Here is a 23943-nt window from a genome sequence, read left to right on the forward strand (position 1 = left end):
AATCGATCTTTATGAAACTATATCCAAATCGAATATGATCGGGACCATATTGGGTACGGATGTCGACGGTCCTAATACAACTCACTGTTCTAAAACCCACGACAAATGCGAATATTATTGGATAAAAAACCTATACCGGGAAATCGGTCTATATGGCAGTTATATCCAAATCGGGTCCAATCGAGACCATATTGGCTGCGAATGATAATATAACTCACTGTTGCAATTTTTAGCGAAATCGGATTATCAGCTTAAGAACTGTAGCGGGAAATCGGTCTTTATGGAAATTTTGCCCATCAACATTGCACTAAGGAACAGGCAGCAAACATCTAACATATTCATGAGTGCAGTCCGATTCAAATTTAAGCTCAATGATAAGGGTCCTCCTTTTTACAGCCGAGTTCGAACGGCGTGCCGCAGTGCGACACCTTTTTGGAGAGAAGTTTTTGCATGGCATAGTACAATACCTCACAAATGTTACCAGTATTAAGAGGATAAAACCACCGCTGATATTTTTTTTTCTGATGGTCTTTTCAGGATTCGAACCCAGGCGTTCAGCGTCCTAGTCAGGCATGCAAACCTCCGCACTACGGTGGCCTTTATCGGTCTAAATGGTAGCTATTTCTAAATAGGGTCCGAGCGAGACCATATTCGCTTTGGATATCGAGAGGCTCGACCGCATTTGATTTCAGGCTAGATTTTTCAGAGCCACCTACCTTACTGTCAAGCTAGTGTGTCCGTCTGATAAGGCAGCCGCTTCTGCCTCGAGATTGTTTTTAAAAGCCTGCAAGATGACTAAGACCTACTTGTATGACTCCTAAAAAAATCTATAAAGATGGAGTCAGCACGACTCCCAAAGAACTCGATAAACATTTCACAATTTGAGCCCACACAGCCTGGATCTAAATGCAAGGGCCAGAAAAGAGCGGAGTGTCTGCAGATCAAGTTTCCTCCTGCGGGGGAGGAAGTCCAAGTCCTCATGGAAGAATGAATTCTCTGAAACTTAGTCTGCCGTGCCGCCTGTACCAAGCAGCCGTGACTTTCAGAGCATGTCAAGTTTTGAATTTATGGCCCGATCGGCATGGACTGCGTAAAATTTCGTGCATATACATCCATCCGTTCAAAATTTCCAGAACTATTTCCAAGCTTTTTCGTTTTGGCAACACTGTGCGAAGTCCAAGTCGTCAACGAGAAACAAAATCTCTGGAACGTAGGTTATCGTCCAGCGCATACCCAAAAGCCCTGTGGATGTGTAGTATTGAACAGAATTGACGTATGAGAAAATTCCGAGGCGCTGCAGTCTCCTTATTCACACAGTCTAAGGACAGCCCTCTTCGTTGCACTCATATGGTAAAGAGGCTGAATGCCTTATATTAATTGAATCGGTTGGAAATCTGTTATTTGCCCCCCTCGCACTTTCTCGACCATACTGCGGAGAGTGTTTTCCGCGGCATGGCCTCACTCCAGAACCGCATGCCAGACCAGATAGGTGAGCCACAGGTTCAGATCAGACCTAGGGATGGGATAGGGAGAGAGAGAAATGTAGGAAAAGAGTAGGGAGCTAGTGGAAAGGGTACTAAAACTACCATTTTCAAAAGAAAAGAGTACTAATACTAACTTTTACCAAGGGAAGGGGTACTAAACTACCTTTTCCCAAGGAGAAGGTCAAAAAACTACCTTTTCCCAAGAGAAATAAAACTACTATTAAACCACACCTTCCCAAGGAAAAGGCTAAAAAAAACTACCCCTTCTCAAGGAAAAGACTACAAAAACTACCCTTTCCCAAGGGAAAGGCTACTAAAAATACCCTTTCCCAAGGGAAATGCTACTAAAACTACCCTTTTCCAAGGGAACGGGTACTAAAACTACACTTTATCGACAGAAAGGGTACTTAAACTACCCTTTTTCAAAAGAAAGGGTAATAAAACTACTCTTTCTCGAGAGAAGGGGTACTACAATTACCTTTTCCCGAGGGAAAGTGCACTAAACCTAATGGAAAGGGTACTAAAACTACCCTTTCCCAAGGGAAAGGGTAATAAAACTTCCCTTTCCCAAGGGAAAGGGTACTAAAACTACCCTTTCCCTTGGGAAAGGGTACTAAAGATACTCTTTCCAAGGCAAATGGTACTAAAATTATCCCTTCCCAAGAGAAAGGGTACTAAAACTACCTTTTTCCAAAGGAGAGGGTGGTAAAACATGCCTTTTCGAAGGGTAAGGGGACTTAAACCACCCTTTCCCAAAGGCAAGGGTACTAAAACAACCAAGGGAAAGGGTACTAAAACTAACCCTTCCCAAGGGTTAGTTTTGAAAACTATCCCATCCCTTAAAACAGCCCTAACCAAGAGAAAAGGTACTTAAACTACACTTTCCAAAGGTAAGGGTAGCTGATATTCTCTATTACTAAGGATACTTAAACTATCCTTTCCCAAGGGAATATGTACTTAAACTAGTACACATAAACTAGTACACTTATACTAGTACGCTTAAACTAGTTTTGAGACCCTTTTCCTTTGGAAAGTGTAGTCAAAGAAAAGGGTACTAAAACTACCCTTTCCCCAAAAAAAGTGTACTAAAACTATCCTTAACCAAGTGAATGTGTACTACAACTACCCCTTACCAAGGGAATGGGTACTAATACCCCCGTTTCCCAAGGGAAAGGGTGCTAAAACTACTATATTCCAAGGGAAGGGGAAATAGGCTACCTTCTCCTTAGGGAACGGGTCCTAAAAATACTCTTTCCCAAGCGAAATGCTACTAAAAATACCCTAAAACTACCGTTTCAAAGGGAAGGGCTACTAAACCCCCCCTTTCCCATGGGAAAGCCTACTGAAACAACCCTTACTCAATGAAAAGGGTAGTAAAACTTCCCCTTTCCAAGGGAAGGGTACTAAAACTACCCTTTCCCATGAGAAAGGCTACTAAAACTAACCCTTCCTAAGGAAAGGGTACTAAAACAACCCTTATCCAAGGGAAAGGGTACTCAAACTACCCTTAACCAAGGGAAAGGGTTGTCTTTGAATCCAACAGGGCCTTGGATTCAAAGACAACCCTTCATTCTAACCTACGCATACACAGTATCTAGAATTGAGCTATAGTTCTAACTGTCCTCTTTCAGTATGCCAAGGTCCCTCATGCTTAGCACTACCTTGGAGGCACAGTTTCGAATATAGTTCTTAACAGTTTGCATATCCGTCATCGCTTCCAAGCTTACCTGCGATTTGGATCTCAACGCTCCTTTTATTCCGACACAGGTCACTTGTTGCACCTTCTCGAAAGACCAAAATGCATCGGAATCTCGAAAAATTATCCACCAGCTGTGGATAAGCCCAATGAATGGAGACAGTCCTTGCTTAGTTCCCCATAGTATAAGATGGTAATAATCCCAGAATCTACGCCAAACATTGGCAAATATAATGATAACATTTGAACATTCCATTAACATTCCACTAAGGAACGTGGGGCAAATTTTTCACATATCACTGAGTGCTGTCCGATTCAAATTTCAAGCTCATTGTTAAGAGGCTTCCTTTTTATAGCCGAGTCCGAACGGTGTGCCGCAGTGCGACAGTGTTTGGATCCCAGATCGGTTTATATGACAGCTATGTAAGGTTATGAACCGATTTGAACCATACTTAGCACAGTTGTTGGAAGTCATAACAAAACACTTCTGTCTTCTAGTTCCTACCGTTGGACCATCCAAATCGTTTTAAAAAGCCCAACAACTCGCGAATGTTCACATCCGCTAAATCAGACTGGTTCTCAAAGAAATGAGAACCAAAAGTGGAACTCCTTCTGACCACTAGTGCGGGACAAACACACAGAAGGTGTTCTATAGTCTCTTCTTCTTCGATGTCCTCACAGCTTCTGCAAAAGTCGTTGCTGGAAACCTTCAGTCTGTCAGCGTGTTTTCCGATAGGCAATGACATGTTGTGACGAACACAATGACTGAGACGTTTGTCCTAGCCAATGACAGCAAAGCGGTAGACCTATTCAGATTAGGAAACATAGATTTGGAATGCTCACAGCCCCCTCTTTGTGACCATCTATCATTCGTTGCCCTTCGGGACAGGTCCTGAAAACTTAGCTTGTATGGCGCTAGAGGCATACCCACTAATTCCAGTATCCCTGGAATGTGTAGGGTAGTTCCAAGTCTCGCAAGCCCGTCCGCTTTATAATTCCCTGGGATATCTCTGTGGCCCGACACCCAAAACAGATGAATTTTGAACTGTTCAGGCATCTCGTTGAGAGATCTGCGACGATCGAGGGAGGTTTTTGTGTTCAGATATACGTTCCCCAGGGATTGCGGTTAGGGAACAGCAAAACAGTAGACCTCTTCAAGTCTAGATTAGTTCACATAGTTTTAGAATGATCACAGCCCCATTTTTTTGACCATCTATCATTCGTTGTCCATCGGGACTGGTCCTGAAAACTTAGCTTGTATGTCCCTAGAGGCATACCCACAGGTTCCAGTATCCCTGGAATGTGTAAGGTAGTTACTAGTCTCGCAAGCTTGTCCGCTTTACAATTCCCTGGGATATCTCTTTGTCCCGGCACCCAGAATAGGTGAATTTTGAACTGTTTTGCCATCTCGTTCAGAGATCTGCGACAGTTGAATCGGTTTTTGTGTTCAGATATACGTTCCCCAGGGATTTCATGGCTGTCTAAGAAGATATAAATGGCAATCGTCGTTATGACATTATATCTTAGCCATTTCACCACTTCCTCAATTAAAAGGATCTCCGCTAGATAAACACTGCAGTGGTCGGGTAACCTTTTCGATATGACCAGTTCTAGATCTTTAGAATACACCCCAAAGCCCTCCCGGTCGTTTAGTTTGGAACCATCCTTATAGAAGTCTATGTAACTTCTGTTATCAGGGATATCGTAGTTCCAATCGGTTCTATCAGGAATAGTGGTACTTTTGTACTTTTGATCAAAAAGCGGCTCAAATAGGGTGTAATCCACACTGCCTGTAACATCGGATATTGTATCAAGGATAACACAGTGTCCGTAGCCGCCACATGTCCCTTAACCTCACGGCAATGGTCGCTGCAATTTGGGTAGCCGCAATGTCCAGAGGCATAAGCTGTAGCCTCAGTGCGGCTGTGATGCACAAACAAGTCATCCTTTGGATTTGGTTCAGTATTGAGCAGTAGGTGGACTTTTGAAGCGCCGTCCACCAGACCACAACACCATATAAAGGGTGATTTTTTTGAGGTTAGGATTTTCATGCATTAGTATTTGACAGATCACGTGGGATTTCAGACATGGTGTCAAAGAGAAAGATGCTCAGTATGCTTTGACATTTCATCATGAATAGACTTACTAACGAGCAACGCTTGCAAATCATTGAATTTTATTACCAAAATCTCTTGAGGAGTTCTTCTGTTGACTCATATTTTTAGATCCCCAGATCCCAGATTTAAATTTCTAACAGAACACAGTTCTTATCCCAATTGGGTGACATTTTACATTTCATAGAGAAAAAAATCGTTGGATTTCGTTGTGGATGCCATATCTTTCGATATTCCCATTGGCCGTTTTACATTTTTAATTACATTTGGGCCACTGGCAAAATATCTCCTTCGCCAAACCCTGAAAGGGGTTAAGGGTTTAGGGGCATTACCATAAGCCATGGGGATGTTAGATAAAAATATCGATAACTTAGAGATGACCCAACACCTTGGCAACTCTAACATCACTAACGATTATCAATATCTTGATAGCCGTCATGGAAATAAAGCTCTGTACTTTTCCGCAAAAAAAAGGATGCCAACAAAAAAGGATATAAGAAGTCTTAAATAAACACGGGTTATCAATTAAGTTAAATTCATAAAAACTAATTTAAGCGCCATTACTGCTAATACTGTGGAATTTAAAGCACATCTGTTATTGCAGAGCATAAAAGAAAAACAAAAAAGTGAAGCGAAAGGATTAACCACCAAAAATCAGAGAACAATCGAAAAAAAAATTTCTCCAGTGATAGATATTTTTTGTGGCAATTTTAACAGCCTTTTAAGTAATTAAATAAACTATTTATAGAAAAACAAAAAAAAAAACACAATTTATAAAAATAAAGTTATATGACAATCATCTAACTCATGAAACTGTGAAGTGTTCGTTGATACCTGACCTGATATTAAGGCCCCCCAACAAAAAAAAAAAAAACTGTTATAGGTAAAACAGGACACCTAACACAAAGGTACAAACGTGCTATTCGAACGCACCACCAAAACGAAACGAAACAACAAAAATCGTGCTTATAGTATTTAAGAAAAGCCAAAGCAACAAAAACCAATATTTCCCGCAAAATTTCTGATGTTTACATTGAACTCAACCATCCATGACTCACCATGTTTAGAAATGGAAAGTGTTAAAAATCCCCAAAGGTGGCTGACCCAGTGCAAACTAAAGAAACTTTACAGTGGCCATTGATGGAGGGGAAACGGAAGTGCTCTCACACACTCTCTCTCTCTCACTCTCTCTCTCACTCTCTCTCTCTTTCTCACTATGGTGTGAAATGATCGAGTTTTTATAAAAGCAATACAAAAAAATTCTAAACCAGAAGCAGGACTAGGACAATATCACCGATTTTGTGAGTGCTCCTTCATCCATAACAACAACAACGGCAAAAGCAGCAGCCAGCATTCAGCATTGAGTAACGGCAGCGGTATCTCCATTAGCGGCAGCCCTCTTTATCTAAACTTTGCGCACCGGATTTTTGCGCATATCACAAACGCACACACACAAAGTTTTATTCAACACCGCATTTCCACGGCCGTAGCTGTTTTGGGGGCATTGTTGGTGTTATACCAAACACCCAGGATACAGACAACCTTTATGTTTGGCCTCTGAGTGCTGTTGGATACACTGGGGCCTTCATCATCCATTGTTGCAGCATATTGCATCTAAATGGAGATATTATATCCTTATGGAAATTCTACAGGTAGTGATATTGATGTGAGTGATTGTTAAGTTTTAGTTGTTTAGTTTCCGTGGCGCTATGGCATGTGCTAATGAAGATAACAATGGTGGATGATGGTGATTAAGATAGCATAAGGGTTATATGCTTTTGGGAAAATTTTGTTGGTTTGTTTAAAAGTTGTAAATATGTTTTCCACTATGGTAATTTATATATGCTTGGCACTGCCACAATGTGTTAAATCTCTGTAGATATGGGGTGACACCGTCAAATGAATGTTGTGCAACAAGTTTCAGGGTTTGTAGTAGTCGAAAAATGCAAATTTGCCCAAGAACATTCCATTAAGGAAGAAGGGCAAACTTCTCCGGTTCAAGTTTAAGCTCTATGATAAGAGGCCTTCTTTTTAAAGCCGAATCCGAACCGCGTGCCGCAGTGCGACACCTCTTTATGGAGAAATTTTTACAATGCTGCCATACTATTGGGTTGCCCAAAAAGTAATTGCGGATTTTTTATAAGAAAGTAAATGCATTTTTAATAAAACTTAGAAATAGATGGTATAGTACCTCACAAATGTCGCCCGATTAAGGAGGGATAACCACCGCTAAATTTCATTATGATATTCCCATCAGGATTTGATATTCCCCCAGTCGTTCGTGCTAACCTCTGCGCTACGGTGGCCTCCTTGTAGTAGTAGAAAGATTGGTATTATCGAAAAATTGTTTTTTTTTATATCTGTTTTACATTAAACCAACTGGCCCGGTGTGCTTCGGTACACCTTTAAGCGTTTGCGGCCCCCTTTTGACATGGCCCATATATGAAAATTATTTATATGCCCTTATAACTCTTATCATCCTTTCATTACAATCCCATATTGGCCTCTTTGCAATACATGTACTTTTGGGGTATAGTTTTGAGGTGTTGCGACCCCCGGGAATTGCGCCAAACTTTTGTATTAGCTTCGTTTTCTACTCTTAAATACCTTTCGTTTGAGCCTTATATAGTCCCATTCGATGTACATGGGTCGACCCAGCCCAAAATTATACCCCAAGTTTGGGTTGGGGCGACCTGCCTCGAAATAGACCCCAACTTTTTATATAAGTTTCGTATTTTACTCTCAAGTACCTTTCGTTTCAGCCGATTTGTCCGCTTGGAGGTGGTTTTTGGAGTGGGGTGGCCCCTCCTGGGATTTGACTCCAAATTTTTATAAGTTTTGTGTTCTTCTTGTGCCCCAATAGGCAATCATTTACTTTTTGGGCGGTTTTTGGGTGGGGTGGCGGGTCCCCTGACAATTGGGGTCAAATTGTTACATCAAATTCGTGCTCTACTTTAATATACCTTTCATTTGTTACATCAAATTCGTGCTCTACTTTAATATACCTTTCATTTGATACCCATATCATCGCATTCGGCGTAAAAGAGAACCCACCCCCCCCCCTCCAAAAAAAAAAAAAAAAAAAATTGTGTCCCAATTTGGTGGGAGGAGATCCGCCTGGCGGACCCCAACTTTTTATATAATTTTCGAATTCCACTCTAAAGAATCCTCAAGCAAACTAACTGGCCCGGGGTGCTTTGCTACACCCTTAAGTGGGTGTAATTATTTGAAAATAATTTATAACTTATATAACTCTCATAATCCTTTCATTAGAATTCCATATTGGCCCGTTTGACATACATGTTACTTTGGCGCATAATTTTGAGGTGGGGCGAACCCCCGTGAATTGAGTAAAATTTGTGTAAACTTCGTATTCTACGCTCAAATACCTTTCGTTTGAGCCCCATATTGTCTCATTCAATGTACATGGGTCGACCCACCCTAAAAGTATACCCCAATTTTGGCTTGGAGCGACCCGCCTCGAAATAGACCCTAACTTTTTAAATAAGTTTCGTATTCTACTCTCGAGTACCTTTCGTTTGAATCCCATATTGTCCTGATCAGCCTACATGTCCGCTTGGAAGTAGTTTTTGGGGTGGGTGGTCCCCTTGGGATTTTACCCCAAATTTTTATACGTTTTGTGTTCTCCTAGTGCCCCAATCGAAACCCCCGACAATTGGGCTCAAATTGTTATATCAAGCTCGTTCACTCAAAAAAAAAGTTTGCTGAAAATAGCAAACACTGTCTGCTGAATATTAGTAGTTTATTTTGCTGCTATTTTAGCAGTAGTTCTGCTATTACAGCAGTAGTACTGCAATTTCAGGTCAGCAGGCTTACTGCTGAAAGTTTGTTGTATGCTGAAAACGACAGCTGCTTAATTATGAAGGTGATGTTAGAAGAAACAAGTAAGAGTTTGCTAAGTTCGGCCAGGCCGAATCTTATATACCCTCCACCATGGATGGCATTTGTCTAGTTCTTTGCGCGGTATCTTCTTTTAGGGAAACAAAGAATAATGGATAAGAATTGTTACGCTATTGGGGCTATATCAAGTTATAGTCCGATTAGGATCATAAATGAATAGAATGGTGAAGATCATAGTAGAAGTCCTTGGGTAATATTTCAGTCCATTCGGATAAGAGTTGGGCTTTGTAGGGGCTCAAGAAGCATAATCGGGAGATCGGTTTATATGGGATCTGTATCAGGCTATAGATTGATTCAGACCATATTTGATATGTATGTTCATATGGTCATGGGAGAAGCCGTTGTACAAAATTTCATCCAAATTGAATGAGAATTGGGCCCCCTAGAGGTTTAAAAAGTCAAAATCCGAGATCGGTTAATATGGCAGCTATATCAGGTTATGCTCCGTTTTCGCGTCATGCTTAGCACAGTTATTGGAAGTCATAACAAAACACCTCATGCAAAATTTTAGCCAAATCGGATGAGAATTGCGCCCTCAAGAGGCTCAAGAAGACAAGATCCCAGATCGGTTTATATGACAGCTATATCAGGTTATGAACCGATTTCAACCATACTTAGCACAGTTGTTGCAAGTCTTAACTAAACACGCCATGATAAATTTCAGTCAAATCGGATAAAAAATGCGCCATCTAGAGGCTCAAGAAGTCAATATTCAAGACCGGTTTATATGTCAGCTATATCAGATTATGGACCAATTGCTGGAAACCTTAACAAAACACGTCATGTCAAATCGGACAGAAATTGCGCCCTGTAGAGGCTCAAGAAGTCAAGAACCCAGGTTTATATGTCGGCTATATCAGGTTATGGACCGATTTCAACCATACTTAACTCAATTTTTCGAAGTCATAACAAAACACTTCATGCACAATCATGAGCCAAATCGAATGAGAATTGCGCCCCTTATAGGTTTGAAAATCAAAATCCCAGATCGGTTTTTATGGCAGCTATATCAGATTATGTACCGATTTTAACCATACTTAACACAGTTTTTGGAGGTCATAACAAAATACTTCATGCACAACTTCAGCCAAATCGGATGAGAATTGCGCCCTCTATATGGCAGCTATATCAGGTTATGGACCGATTTGAACCACACTGAGCAAGGTTGTTAGTAGTTATAACAAAACACTCCAAGCTAAATTTCAGCCAAGTCGGATAAAAAATACGCCCTAGTGGCTCAAGAAGTCAAGATTCAAGATCGGTTTATATGGCAGCTATATCAGATTAGAGATCGATTTGAATCATATTTAGCACTGTTGTCATAACAAATCACGTCATGCCGAATTTGAGCCAAATCGCACAGAAATTTGGCCCTCTAAAGGCTTAAGAAGTCAAGACCCCAGTTCGGTTTATATGACAGCTATATCAGGTTATCTATATCAAAACATGGACCAATTTGGCCCATTTACAGTCTAGCTGCTAGCTTTACTCCTTCGAAAGTAAGCGTGCTTTCGCCAGACATACGGACGGAAGGATAGACATGGTTAATCACCACTGAATGTATACTTTCCATAATCTTTTTTGTTTAAATTTACATACAAAAGACTATACCAGTCATATACACATAAGTAGAGCAATAACAAAAATGCGAGCTAGCTTAGCCACATTTCGAAATGTATACCAATGGATGGATCAAATGTATACCAATGGATGGATCAAGCTTCCACAAATTAAAATCATCTCTTCCAACAAAATTTCTAAAAAAAATCAAAAAAAAAAAATCCTAAATAATTAAAACAAGTAACAGGCTACCATAAAAAGTAGCTGAAAAAAGCTGACTTGTGTATTCAAAACAGCTGCTAATACAGCAGTCCTATGTTTGCTGAAACAGCAGTAATGACTGCTTTCCCATTTTCAACACACAAAAACTGCTGTTTTAGCAAACATTTTGCTCTTTTGAATAGCAAATTTAGTTGAGTGTACTCTACTTTAAAATACCTTTCATTTGATACCCATATTGTCCCAATCGGTAAACATGTCCATTTGGGAGGGTTTTGAGGTAGGGCGTCCCCCACGGTTGACTCAACGTTTTATACCAATTTTGGGTTACCAAAAGGGGTATATAAATTTTCGCTTAAATCGATGCATCTTTCTTTTGATCTGGCGTTTTTGAAAATTTAGGTGAAGGGGAGGATCCGCCCCCCTCGCGAATATCACAAAATGAAGTACCCTATATTGACCAAACTCTACCATCCGCGAAAATAGGTTCAGCCGTTTTTGAGTCTATTCGGAACAAACAAACAAAGCGCAACACTTTCATTATACCCTCCACCATAGGACAGGGCGTATACCAATTTAGTCATTCCGTTTGTAAGACATCGAAATATTGATCTGAGACCCAACGAAGTGTATATATTCTTGATCGTCTTGATATTGTAAGTCGCTTTAGCCTTGTCCGTCCGTCTGTCCATCCGTCTGTCGAAAGCGCGCTAACATTCGAAGACATAAAGCTATGCCATTGAAATTTTTTACAAATACTTTTTATTAGTGTAGGTCGGTTGGAATGGAAAATGGGCCCACATTCGGTCCATATTTTGATATAGCTGCCATATAAACCGATCTTGGATCTTGACTTCTTGGGCGCAATTTTTGTACGATTTAGCTGAAATTGTGCACGAAGTGTTTTGTTATGACTTCCAACAACTGTGCTAGGTATGGTTCATATCGGCCGATAACCTGATATAGCTGTCATATATACCGATCTCTGATCTTGATTTCTTGAGCCTCTAGGGGGCGCAATTGTTATCTGATTAGGCAGAAATTTTACAATAGGAGTTTTAATTCGATTTCCAACAACTGCGCCAAGTATGGTCTAAATCGGTTCATAACCTGATAAAGCTTCCATATAAACTGTTATTGGATCTTGACGCTAGAGGGCGCAATTATTATTCTATTTGGCTAAAATTTTGCATATAGTGTTTTTGTTTGACCATCAAAAACTGCGCCGTGTATGGTATAAATCGGTTCATAACCTAATAAAGCTCCCATATAAAACGATCTCGGGTCTTGACTTCTTGAGCCTCTAGGGGGCGCATATATTATCCAATTTGGGTAAAAGTTTGCAAGAGACTCTTATTTGGACTTTCAACTAAAGGGTGATTTTTTTGAGGTTAGGATTTTCATGCATTAGTATTTGACAGATCACGTGGGATTTCAGACATGGTGTCAAAGAGAAAGATGCTCAGTATGCTTTGACATTTCATCATGAATAGACTTACTAACGAGCAACGCTTGCAAATCATTGAATTTTATTACCAAAATCAGTGTTCGGTTCGAAATGTGTTCAAATTTTGACAAATTTTGTTCAGCGATGAGGCTCATTTCTGGTTGAATGGCTACGTAAATAAGCAAAATTGCCGCATTTGGAGTGAAGAGCAACCAGAAGCCGTTCAAGAACTGCCCATGCATCCCGAAAAATGCACTGTTTGGTGTGGTTTGTACGCTGGTGGAATCATTGGACCGTATTTTTTCAAAGATGCTGTTGGACGCAACGTTACGGTGAATGAACACATTTCGAACCGAACACTGATTTTGGTAATAAAATTCAATGATTTGCAAGCGTTGCTCGTTAGTAAGTCTATTCATGATGAAATGTCAAAGCATACTGAGCATCTTTCTCTTTGACACCATGTCTGAAATCCCACGTGATCTGTCAAATACTAATGCATGAAAATCCTAACCTCAAAAAAATCACCCTTTACTATGGCAAGTATGGGAAGGCCACCAGCAAGTATAGGTTAGCATGTCCGCCAATGAAGCTGAACCGCCTGAGTTCGATTCCTATCGAGACCATCAGAAAATATTTTCAGCGGTGGTTATCCCCTCTTAATGCTGGCAACATTTGTGAGCAACTTTGCCATTTGAAGAAATGGTATGGCAGCCATATAAAAGCCTCTCCACAAGAGGTGTCGCAATGCGGCACGCCGTTTGGACTCGGCTATAAAAAGAAGACCCCACTGAGCTTAAAACTAGAATCGGTCAACACTCATTTATATGTGAGAAGTTTGCCTCTGTTCCTTAATCGAAAGCTCAAGGGCAAATTTGCATTTGCATGGCAAGTATAGTCCAAATTTGTTCATAACCTACTATAGCTCCCATATAAACCGATCGCCCGTTTTATCTTTTTGAGCCTCTGAAGGGCGAAATCTTATCCGATTTGGCTGAAACTTTGTACAACGACCCTCAAACATCAAGGAATTAATTTTCGTGTCAGTTATGTACTCTTCTTTTAAAAACCTTTCATTTGATACCCATATTGCCCAAAGGGGAGGGGGACTTCCCCTAACATATAGGGTGGAATTTGTATACCAAGTTTATACTCTACTCTTAAAAACCTTTCATTTGATAGCCATATGTCCCAATCGGTAAACATGCCCGTTCGTTTGGGTTTTGGGATGGGGCGTCCCCCCAAGTTATTCGACCACAAGATTTAATACCAATTTCGTGTTTTTGGGGTACCATACAAAATTTCGCTTAAATCGGTGCACCCATCTCCGAGTTTTGTAAAATGGGGGTATGGGAAAAATTCGAATAACTATAAAAAGGCCCTGACATATTGTCAGTGTCTGCATTCTACACTTAGGGAACAACTCATAAAAAAAATTACAAAACAAAAAATCATTTATCGCCTAAAGTATATGCCCTAATCACAATTACTTGCAGGTGATAACATACTGCGTTTTGGGATTGAGTTATACTTAGCACTTATATAAGAATATTTGCCTCCAATCATACAAGAAAACATGGAATAATATTAGCATATTATATAAAAAAAATGTCCCAATATGGAGAAATTTCTGCAACGTTTGGAAAAGGGAGGTAAGTGCCAATGCCATAAATAACAAAGAACCTTTTAATTCAAATTTCTATAGCCACAGGATCAAAGAGCCAGATTTCGTAACTTTCAATGAAGTGAAGTAATTGTGGAGATTTTTAAGCATTGAAATATCAAGAGGACTTAAAAGTGCTCTGAGGAGAGGAACCATTCTGAGACTGAGGGCGAGAGATAGTAAGTAAATATGAGTTCATCAGCCAACAGATGATTGCATGGGTGTATCCTTTAATGCTCCTTTCTACTAAACCTCCACTTTGATTAATAAACATTAGAGATTTCTTCGAAATATGTCATGTTTACCAAATAGGAAATTTGGGTTGCGGTGGGCAAAATGAGGACAGTTTTAGACAACCTGGTGCCAACATCAATCCCATTGCAGCCGGTTGTACGCACAGGATTGACCCGACGGAACCCTCATCGGCAAGGGCTGCCACCTTAGTGTACGTGTTCGTCTTTTTTCGTCATGAGTGAAGCACATCCCGGAGTGCCTTCTGGTCCGTGCCGGGATTGAAAAGAACGCCAGACCCCGGTTCTGTTCGGTTTGCCAAAACCGCCTCCATCATCGGTCGGTGTCGGTGACCGGTAACCGGTTTCCGATCTTGCTCTGGCCTCACTTCACTACGGGAGTATAGTCATACTGGATGTGTCGCAAGGTGCTGTGCGAACATAGCCAGCAGTGGGTCACAAGCGTCATCGTCGTCGCCTTCTGCGTCCTCGTCGTCGGACTTCCAAGGCGTTGGGCTCCGACGGAATCGCTATTTTGATGTTGAAGAATCTGGATTCACCTGGAGTTGAGTTTCTTACAACTGTCCTCAATATGTCTTTGTACACTCTTCTAGTTCCCGATATCTGGAAAATGGGCAGAGTGATCCCGCTATTGAAGCCTGGAAAGGACCCGAGTTTGGGGGAGTCATACAGACGGTTTTCCATTCTCTCACCAGTAGCAAAGACGCTTGAGGCTTACTCCTCCCGAGCCACGTAGGAGAATTTCCATTTGCCGAGCATCAACATGGATCTCAAAGACTACATAGCACAACAACAGCTTTGCATGCCATCACCGCACACATTTGCCGTGGCTTCAATCAGCCCAGGCCATGTGATAGGATGGTCCTCGTGGCACTGGACCTATCGAAGGCATTCGACACGGTCAGCCATGCCAAATTATTTGAGGACATCGCCAACACGTCCCTCCAGTCAGGCTTGAAACGCTGGGTCGCGAATTATCTGAGTGGTCGCCGGTCATTTGTGGAATTTAGGAATAAGAAGTCGAAGCACCGTAGAGTGAAACAGGGAGCTCAAGGTGGGGTGAAATCTCCGGCATTGTTTAACCTCTACCTATCCTCCATTCCACCCCCTCCAGACGGCATAGAGATCGTATCATATGCAGACAATTGTACGATCATGGCATCATGGCTCATTGATGACATCTGCGATAGGTTGAAAGTCTACTTCAACAAACTTGCCTCATATTTAGAAATCTGTAGATATCTGCCACCAAATCTTCAGCCACATTGTTCACTACAAATACGCGTGAGGTGAATACTGAGCTGACTGTGATGGTCGATGGAGAAATGATTTCGATAATCAAGTGTCCCAAAATACTTGGGGTCACATTTGAAAGCTCTTACACATTCTCCCCATATGCCACAGCAATTTGCGATAAAGTCAAAATTAGAAACAAGGTCCTCAAGTCACTTGCTGGCAGCACTTGGGGTTCGGACAAAGAAAACCTTATTGACCACGTACAAAGCAATTGGCCGGTCTGTGCTAAGTTATGCAGCGCCAGTGTGGTCTCGTCAGCTGTGTGACGCAGTAGAATAATATCCAGATCTGTTTGAATGCCGCCCTCCGAACTACGACGGGCAGTCTCCTGAGTTCTCATGTGGACCACCCTCATCAGTAGACAAAGATCCTACCAGTGCGAAGACATAACTACATGCTGTCTAAGCAACAACTTTTGAGGCTGTTATCGCAGAGATCATCCAAATCATCATCTTGTGGATAGATATCCACCGCCCAGAAGCCTTAAGGTACATGATCTAGAGCGTGAGGTTCTGTGCTACAAGAGAGAACCTCTAGATCAAACGGCATATCAAGCAGGTCTAGACAACATGCATGCAGACACGGTAGCAGCAAGATAGCAAGAACGACCGTCTCCGATTGCACCTGAAGAAATTGACCTCCCCCGGCAAACCAGAGTAGTTCTGGCTCAACTACGTTCCGGCAGATGCAGCTGACTAAACTCCACAGAGCAAGGATTGATGCCGACGTGTAAGATGTATGTCCCGATTGTAACCAGGGACTGCACGATACATGTCACCTATTTAACTACCTAGCCAGACCCACTCGACTCAGACCCAGATCCCTGTGGAAGCACCTTATCTTAGTCGCAGAGTTCCTGGGTTTTGACACTCAACAGAATCAAGCAGACGAAGAATAGAACACAACAACAACCTGGTGCCTAGACCTATCCAATGAAGGATTTTGGGATTCACTTTCACGGGAGCGAGGAGTGGGAAGCGAATACTGTGTTTGAAGAGACTGATACCTCGGCCCAAAATACTCACTACCACACACACAAACCACATTTCTATTTCATAGATGTATAGCAGAGTGTAAGAGAGAGGATTGCATTCAAAGTATCGAGAGCAGAGAACAACAAGACATTGCCAGAGCCAAATTCACATCATTGATAGACGACCAGTTAAGAAGATCAGAGCTGAACTACAGGGATAATTTCGTCGTAGATGCAGTGGCCCAATAAAGATATTTGAATATTAAGTTCTGAAGGAAAGACAGTTGCAATGACCAAGGACGATTACAGAAGTAAGTTGCTTAGCATTTTAAATGATATATGTACATACACTAGGCTAAAAAGACATTCAAGATCTGGCCTACAAATGAAAAATAATTAATTGGTAGATACTTTGTTCACGATTAACATAATAAATTCTCTGGAGAGAAAGAGGATGTGGAGTAACACGTCATATATATGGTTTTCCGAAGATCCATAAAGAGGAAATACCGTTAGTTTCCATTTTTTCTTCAATTGACGCACCTGAATATGGACTTTCAAGACATGTCGTAGATACTTTTAAAAAACTTGACTCAAAACTCCCCTTATAATGTAAGGGATGCAACGGAATTTAAGATCAAGATACATCTGGTGAGGACGAAGAAACCAATTTGACGTTGATGTTGTATCCTTGTTTCCAAGTGTGCCGATCACGTTAGCAATTAGGGTAATTGAACGTAAATGGGAGACATTAGAAAGATACAACAAGATACCGAAGGATATATTTATCATTAAATTTTGTTCAAAATAAATTTCATTTGAAATGTTTTCTTCAGAAATTTTTTTTATCCCTAAGGGGAAAAGAGAGTCAAAGGAGTAGTAAAAGATTTAAATGAAGTTACAAAATAGCAATCTAGCTGATATTGTTTTTGCTTTAGTATTTTAAAAATTTTGAATTAACTCCTGATAACTCCTATTCTCACCCCTCCCAACACCCATGCAAAATGAGTTCTTCTCTAGAAGTATGTATGAATGAATATTTAACTCCTTAAATATTTGTTACTAATTCAATGTTCATTACTTTTCACAGTTACTTCGAACAACACAACATAAAAAGTTACGGAATCTGTCCTGATCTCTGATGGCAGTTACATGGCACAAAGGTAAATAGACAAACTTTCTTTATATATAAGTTTTATTTGATGGATAAATAGAATTATATTATTTAGGGGTAGAAACTATAAGAAAATATTCAATCAATATAGTAATCAGGTGGAAAATGTTTTCCATTTCAATCGATTTGCTTTTATAAATATAAGAATTTTGTTTAATATCTCCAGAGAGTACAAAACCTTCCTTAATAATAAAATACGGAAAACCGAATATAGCCTATAGAAGGTTTAAATTCATAATAATGGATACCACAAATGATATGCAGATAAAAATAATGTTGAGAAACAACAACTTTAGCCGAAAAAACAATGACAAAATTTGTTAATTCTCCTGCAACAATTTATTTTGAATCTCAACGACCCAAAGTAAAAATTTTGTGTTGCAATGTACTCTGTTGTGTTGTGTTAGTGGTTTGTTCCATTTTCTTTCTTCGGGCTCGCGCTTCTTTTTCCCGTACGTTCACTCTCTCTCTACTGTAACTCTAAAAACAATTTTATTAATTTTGCCACCGCATAGACCTATTAAACCTAAGATTTGACCTTAGGTTTAATAGCCTTGCAATCATCCTTTAGCCTAACAACATCACAGTAATGAGTGTCTTAATTAAATTTAATTACAAAACAAGTAAAAGCGAGCTAAGTTCGGCCGGGCCGAATCTGGAGACCACCACCATGGATTCTGCTAAAAAGTTATGCAAAATAAATTTGAATGTAGGGCATATTTTTATTCAACATACCAAATTTCTGTCAAACCAGCAAAAATTAAAGTTTCTAGGAACCGAACTAGGATGATCGAGAGAACGCTTTACATGGGAGCTATATCAGGTTATAGCCTGATTTGGACCGTATTTGGCACAGATATTGGAAGTCGTAACAGAACACTTTGTGCAAATTTTTAACCAAATCGGACAAAAAATGTGTCGGTTTATATGGAAGCTATATCAGGTTCTTGACCGATTTGGACCGTACTTGGCGCAGTTGTTGAAAGTCATACCAGAAAACTACGTGCAAAATTTGAACCAAATCGGACAAAATTGCGGCTTCCAGGGGCTTAAGAAGTCAAATCGGGAGATCGGATTATATGGGAGTTATATCCAAATCTAACTCGATATGGCCCTTCATCAATCAGAAGTATCTGTGCAAAATTTCAAGCGGCTAGCCTTACGCGTTCGAACGCTATGGTGATTTCGACAGACGGACGGACTGACGGACATGGCTAGATGGACTCAGAACGTTGCAACGATCAAAAAAATATATATATATATACTTTATGGGGTCTTAGACAAATATTTTAAGGTGTTACAAACGGAATGACTAGAGTAGTATACCCCCATCCTTTGGTGGTACAAAAATATGTAGACATCACTTCAAAAAAACCCATAAACCTGTACTGGGTGGAAAGGCTCCTTAGAGACTGGATAAACCTTAAATAATCTATTACGGATGCTAACTCAGGAGGGAATTCACACCGCCTGGTGGACGATGTTAAAATAATTCTAAGGGGTAAGGATCCGAATCAGCTATGTAGAAGGGCCGAAAGGGTCTTGGAGATGGCATGCGACTGGGCTATACCTAGGGGTCTCAATGTTAACCCAGAGAAGTTTAAAATCTGACTGTTCACGAGGATACGACGCTCCACGTTTCCTCAATAGAACAATTTCGGAATTGAATGTGTTACATTCAGCATCGTACGGAAAAGGCTCACAGATGTTGGGCACCATGTAGACCCGCCGTAGGCTCGAAATCCGAGAATATTGGCCATTGGCTCTACAGAGGCGTATTGGTCTAATACTTACGCCTCAGTAGTTTGATGGACTGCGATGGAGAAAAAGTGCAACGTAAGTATAGTAGAACAGGTTATATTGTCTTGGCATAGGCGGAGCGATAAAGATCACGCCCACTAGGGTATTGGGGACTATGCTTGATATCCGACCCATAGACATACCGATTAAGTGTGAGGCGGTCACTGCGGCTATGAGATTTAAGGCGATGGGAGAAGGGATAAAGGAAAGGAACAGGTCATACTATAGGAAACCTGGAAGAAATGGAAGAGTTTTCCGATTGGATAACTGAGACCATACTTGAGGTCGAGTGCGAGGCACTGCTGTTAGCGGCCAGTCTTGGATTGACGGGACCCTAGTATTGCCATTTGGAAGATCATGTTACACTGATGGGTCAAAGCTAGAGGACAGAGTGGACCTGGGGGTCTACATTGAAAACCCAAGAACTGAGATCTGTTTTAGATTTCTTGACCACAATTCGGTCCTGCAGGCAGAGATCCAAGCTATCATGGAGTGTGTGAGGTGGTATGGTGTTAACGCGAGGACGTAGAGTGTGAACATCTTTACGGACAGTAAAATGGCCATAAGGGCAATCGCAACCAGAACGGTAAGATCAGGAACATTCTTTGAGTGTCAGAAGGAGATTACCGCATTCTATGAGGATGGCAAAATCCGCATCGTTGGGTGCTGGGCCATAACGGAGTAAGGGGGAATGAAAGAGCAGACGATTTGGCGGTGAACGCCAGAGGACTGTCGTCAATAAACTTGGTTAACCCGAAGCCTTTCTGGTTGACGGAGTCCGAGTTAAGGGCGTGAGCGTCAAATGCGAATGCAACCCTGTGAAACAGCGAAACTACCGGCCGTTTCGGGCTGCCTGTAGGAGGGCGAAAATCCTATGAGGGATCCAGATCGTTAGAAGACGAGGCTATTACTGAAAGGAAGCAAGAAGGAGGTCAGTATAGCTATTGGTAGCATGACGGGACACATAGGACTACGAGCCCAAATTGGAAATTTGCAAAACTTGCTCATGAACATTCCACTAAGGAACAGGCGCAAACTTCTCACATATCAATGAGTGCAGTCCGATTCAAGTTTAAGCTCAATGATAAGGGCCTCCTTTTTATAGCCGAGTCCGAACGGCGTGCCGCAGTGCGACTCCTCTTCGGAGAGAAGTTTTACATGGCATATTACCTCACAAATGTTGCCAGCATTAGGAGGGGAATCCACCGCTGAGAATTTTTCTGATGGTCTCGCAAGGATTCAAACCCAGGCGTTCAGCGTCATAGGCGGACATGCTAACCTCTGCGCTACGGTGGCCTCCAAAGCTAGCTACGAGCTCACTGATGTAAAATCGGTCCTGCGGGGAAGATGATGAGACGTTCGAGCATTTCCTTTGTCATTGCCCGGCTTTCGCGTCTAACAGATACCGGCACTTAGGTGGGGACACTATACCAGACATGAACCAACTTAGGGGAGTGGTATGAAAAACAATAAAGAATTTTGTAAGTAGCAGGGAATTCCTAACTTAGATTTTCTTTTTCGAGGTGACTTTTATTTTGTATTTAGAGCGCACAACAAGCCGATTACTGGCTTAGTTGTATGTCCATAGTGGCATGGGGTGAATTAATATCTGCACCCTCGTTTTCAAGCTAATCTAACTTGACCTACCCCACAATTAGTCATTTTTCCCTGCAAAAGTGGTTTCAACCAACAACTTTAAGCTTGAAGGCGGCATCTCTCAATCGTGTGCCACATAAAGGGAAGCCAGCCAGTAATGAGACTTATTAATTTCAAGACTGGCTACCACTGAATCTTCAGCACTTAGCAAAGGAAGAAAAAAAAACATTTAGTCTACTCTTTGCAAAATACAGAATACCCGTACCCTTGCGTATCTTATATCCCGGAATTCTTAGTCCACGAACCATTTCTCCACACACCTGTGGTTCTACCTTCCATCCGAAGGACCTTTAGTGCCGCCGAGGCGGCCTTACAATGGTGCATATATATTTGCCGAAACCGGACCATAGTCAGGGTTCGGATTTTCGTTCCCGTTAGCCTCGTCTTCTGAAATATGCCAGGAGCTTATCCTCACAAAACTTGTCAAGATGAGTTTCCTTACACATGCAGGAAAAGTTTATAAAGCAGTAGAACCACACTTTTAGACATTTTTGATGTAGAAGATTCCTTTTAAAATGTTTCCCCAGCAAAAGCTGGGGAACCTACCGAGTTGCCTATTTCCCCATTGGCACAGGCATTCAACATAATCCAACCGTATAACACACCCTTGTCTGTCTATTGATCGAAGTAGGGGGTTTATCAGTGCACTGCAATCAGCCACACTGTAGAGATGTGGGTGATAGTACTTCAGATCAGCCGGACGTCGATTCCACATACGAATGGTTCGGGCGAAAAATTAATTTTCTCGGTAATGCATGGTTCGGTAGACTGCCCAATCAATTACAAACGGATGTGAGTTCCTGTCAAGTCTTGTATTCCTGGTGAACATTCTAATGTCAGGAATAAGAAGACGAATATACCTGGAACACACTCCATAAAAGTAACGATAAAGCAGTACAACGCTACCCACATTCCGACGATGTTTAAGATAAGCAATAGAGTCGGATGCTCTACTGTTCACAATCAACACCCGCGGTCAAGTAGCCCCAAGGATGATTTTGGAGCTCCTGATCATATATGAGAGTTATATTCCATTTTCGGTCTGATGTAGGTAGTATAGATATTGAGAAGATCAGAATAGGTGAAATACTTCCTGCACCGCTTAAGAAAGCCCAAACACTTGAATGCTTCTTGCGACACTACAAATACGTGTTTTGACCAACGGTCATCACATTGTATCTTCATGCCCAGAACATCAAGAGCATCTGACTGCTCAATATCTATACCGTCAATAGATATCGACAATTTTAGTGGGTCAGTGAATCGCTTGTGAGACAAGAAACAGCATTGCGTCTTCTGTGCGTTAAAGGCTTCTCTGTTCATTCTAGCCCACTCGGAAATGGCCAACAAATCCTGGGAGAGCGTCTCATCCATAATGCGCCTACTGTCTACAATATCATGAGGACCGAGTCTATGGTCAATTTCATGAGGACGGGGCCTATGGTGGAATGAATATAAATGACACAGACTACTGTCATCGGCAAATGGGTAGAAAATAAGCAAAAGGAATGGAGAAAGGGAAAGCACAGAGCCTTGAGAAAGCACACCTGCGGTCAATTTATACTCATTGGATGAGAAGCCATTTACAATACATCAACTGGTATAGCGCGATCTCTGAGAAAACTCGATATAAATCGAACGAAGTTATTACCACCACCAAAAGCGACAACCTTTGAAAGGAGTGCACCATACCAGATCCTATCAAATGCCTTGGAGATATCTAGAGCCACTCCAACCCATACTGTATATCGCTAAGAAGGCCATTGAACTCTAAGTATCTCACAAGATGATGGTTAACCATACTCTCCATAATCATGGAGATCGCGGAGCATATCGCAATTGGCCGGTATTTCGCAGGTTTGTTCGCCCCACCTCATACTTCCAACGCGCCGGGAAACCTCCCGCACGGAAAGCAAGGTTGAAAAGGTTGCGTAGTTAACGAGCAAGCGTCGAAGAACACTTACAAAGGATAAGTATAACGTCGAGATCCGCAAAGACCTTTTTAACTCTAGATCACTTTTAATCACGGGAGGTGGTTGATTGCTAAATGGCAAGGAAGAATTTCTTGCAAACATTTCCGCCAGTAGATTAGCCTTATCAATCGGGTCAGTGAATACCTGATCATCCCTTATAAGAGTTGGGATTGCCGATAGGTTGCCCTTTACTCTTTTTACGAATGAATCAAAAGCGCATAGACGCTGTTCGTAAAGAATCTCTTTGTGTCTAAGTATTTTGACACACGAAATTCTAGCCGGTTTGAACATCATTTCAGTATTTGTATTTTTTTTTTTAAGACGTCAAGTCCTAAATGCATCCTCTTTTGATCTGACAAAATCTCTGCATGCCCGGTTAAAACGAATTTTATAAATTTGATTTAACCAACAAATTCTTAGTCGGAATGAACGATCTCATTCTTCCCCCATTACTCCCTCCATCATTTCAGCTGCAGCATTTATGGCAACGTCTAGGAAACAAAGTTCTTCTTTCGTGGACAAAAATTCACCGCTTCAGGGTTGGGGAAGAGGCGGTGCGAAGAGGATTTTATGAAAAGGACGCTGAAATGGTGCAGTGATCGGAATTACCAAGAAGTGTAAGGACATTAACTTCATACTTCTCAGGGTGCAACGTTTAGAATAGGTCAAGAGTGTTAGCTTAGGTTGAACGGGTTGGCCACCAAAGGTGAGTTCAC

At 41.3% G+C, this 23943-nt stretch overlaps 1 protein-coding gene and 1 long non-coding RNA gene across 3 annotated transcripts in view; one reads left to right on the plus strand and one right to left on the minus strand.

Annotated features, from left to right (window-relative positions):
• Positions 1-23943, minus strand: part of LOC106093624 (uncharacterized) — a 70987-nt gene that overhangs the window by 32166 nt on the left and 14878 nt on the right. The gene's annotated exons all lie outside the window — the stretch shown is intronic.
• LOC106093567 (paired box pox-meso protein) overlaps positions 5740-23943 on the plus strand; it is a 213676-nt gene continuing 195472 nt past the window's right edge. Inside the window, exons 1-2 of one of the 2 annotated variants that reach the window (XM_013260660.2) lie at positions 14148-14283; positions 17715-17787. In XM_013260660.2, coding sequence (XP_013116114.1) covers positions 17766-17787 — 22 coding nt within the window. In that variant the 5' untranslated portion in view covers positions 14148-14283; positions 17715-17765. Of the gene's footprint in view, positions 6947-14147; positions 14284-17714; positions 17788-23943 lie in introns of those variants that run through there. The other variant, XM_013260654.2, reaches the window with a different exon arrangement.

This window comes from Stomoxys calcitrans, chromosome 2 (assembly GCF_963082655.1).
Source record: "Stomoxys calcitrans chromosome 2, idStoCalc2.1, whole genome shotgun sequence".
NCBI lineage: Eukaryota > Metazoa > Arthropoda > Insecta > Diptera > Muscidae > Stomoxys > Stomoxys calcitrans.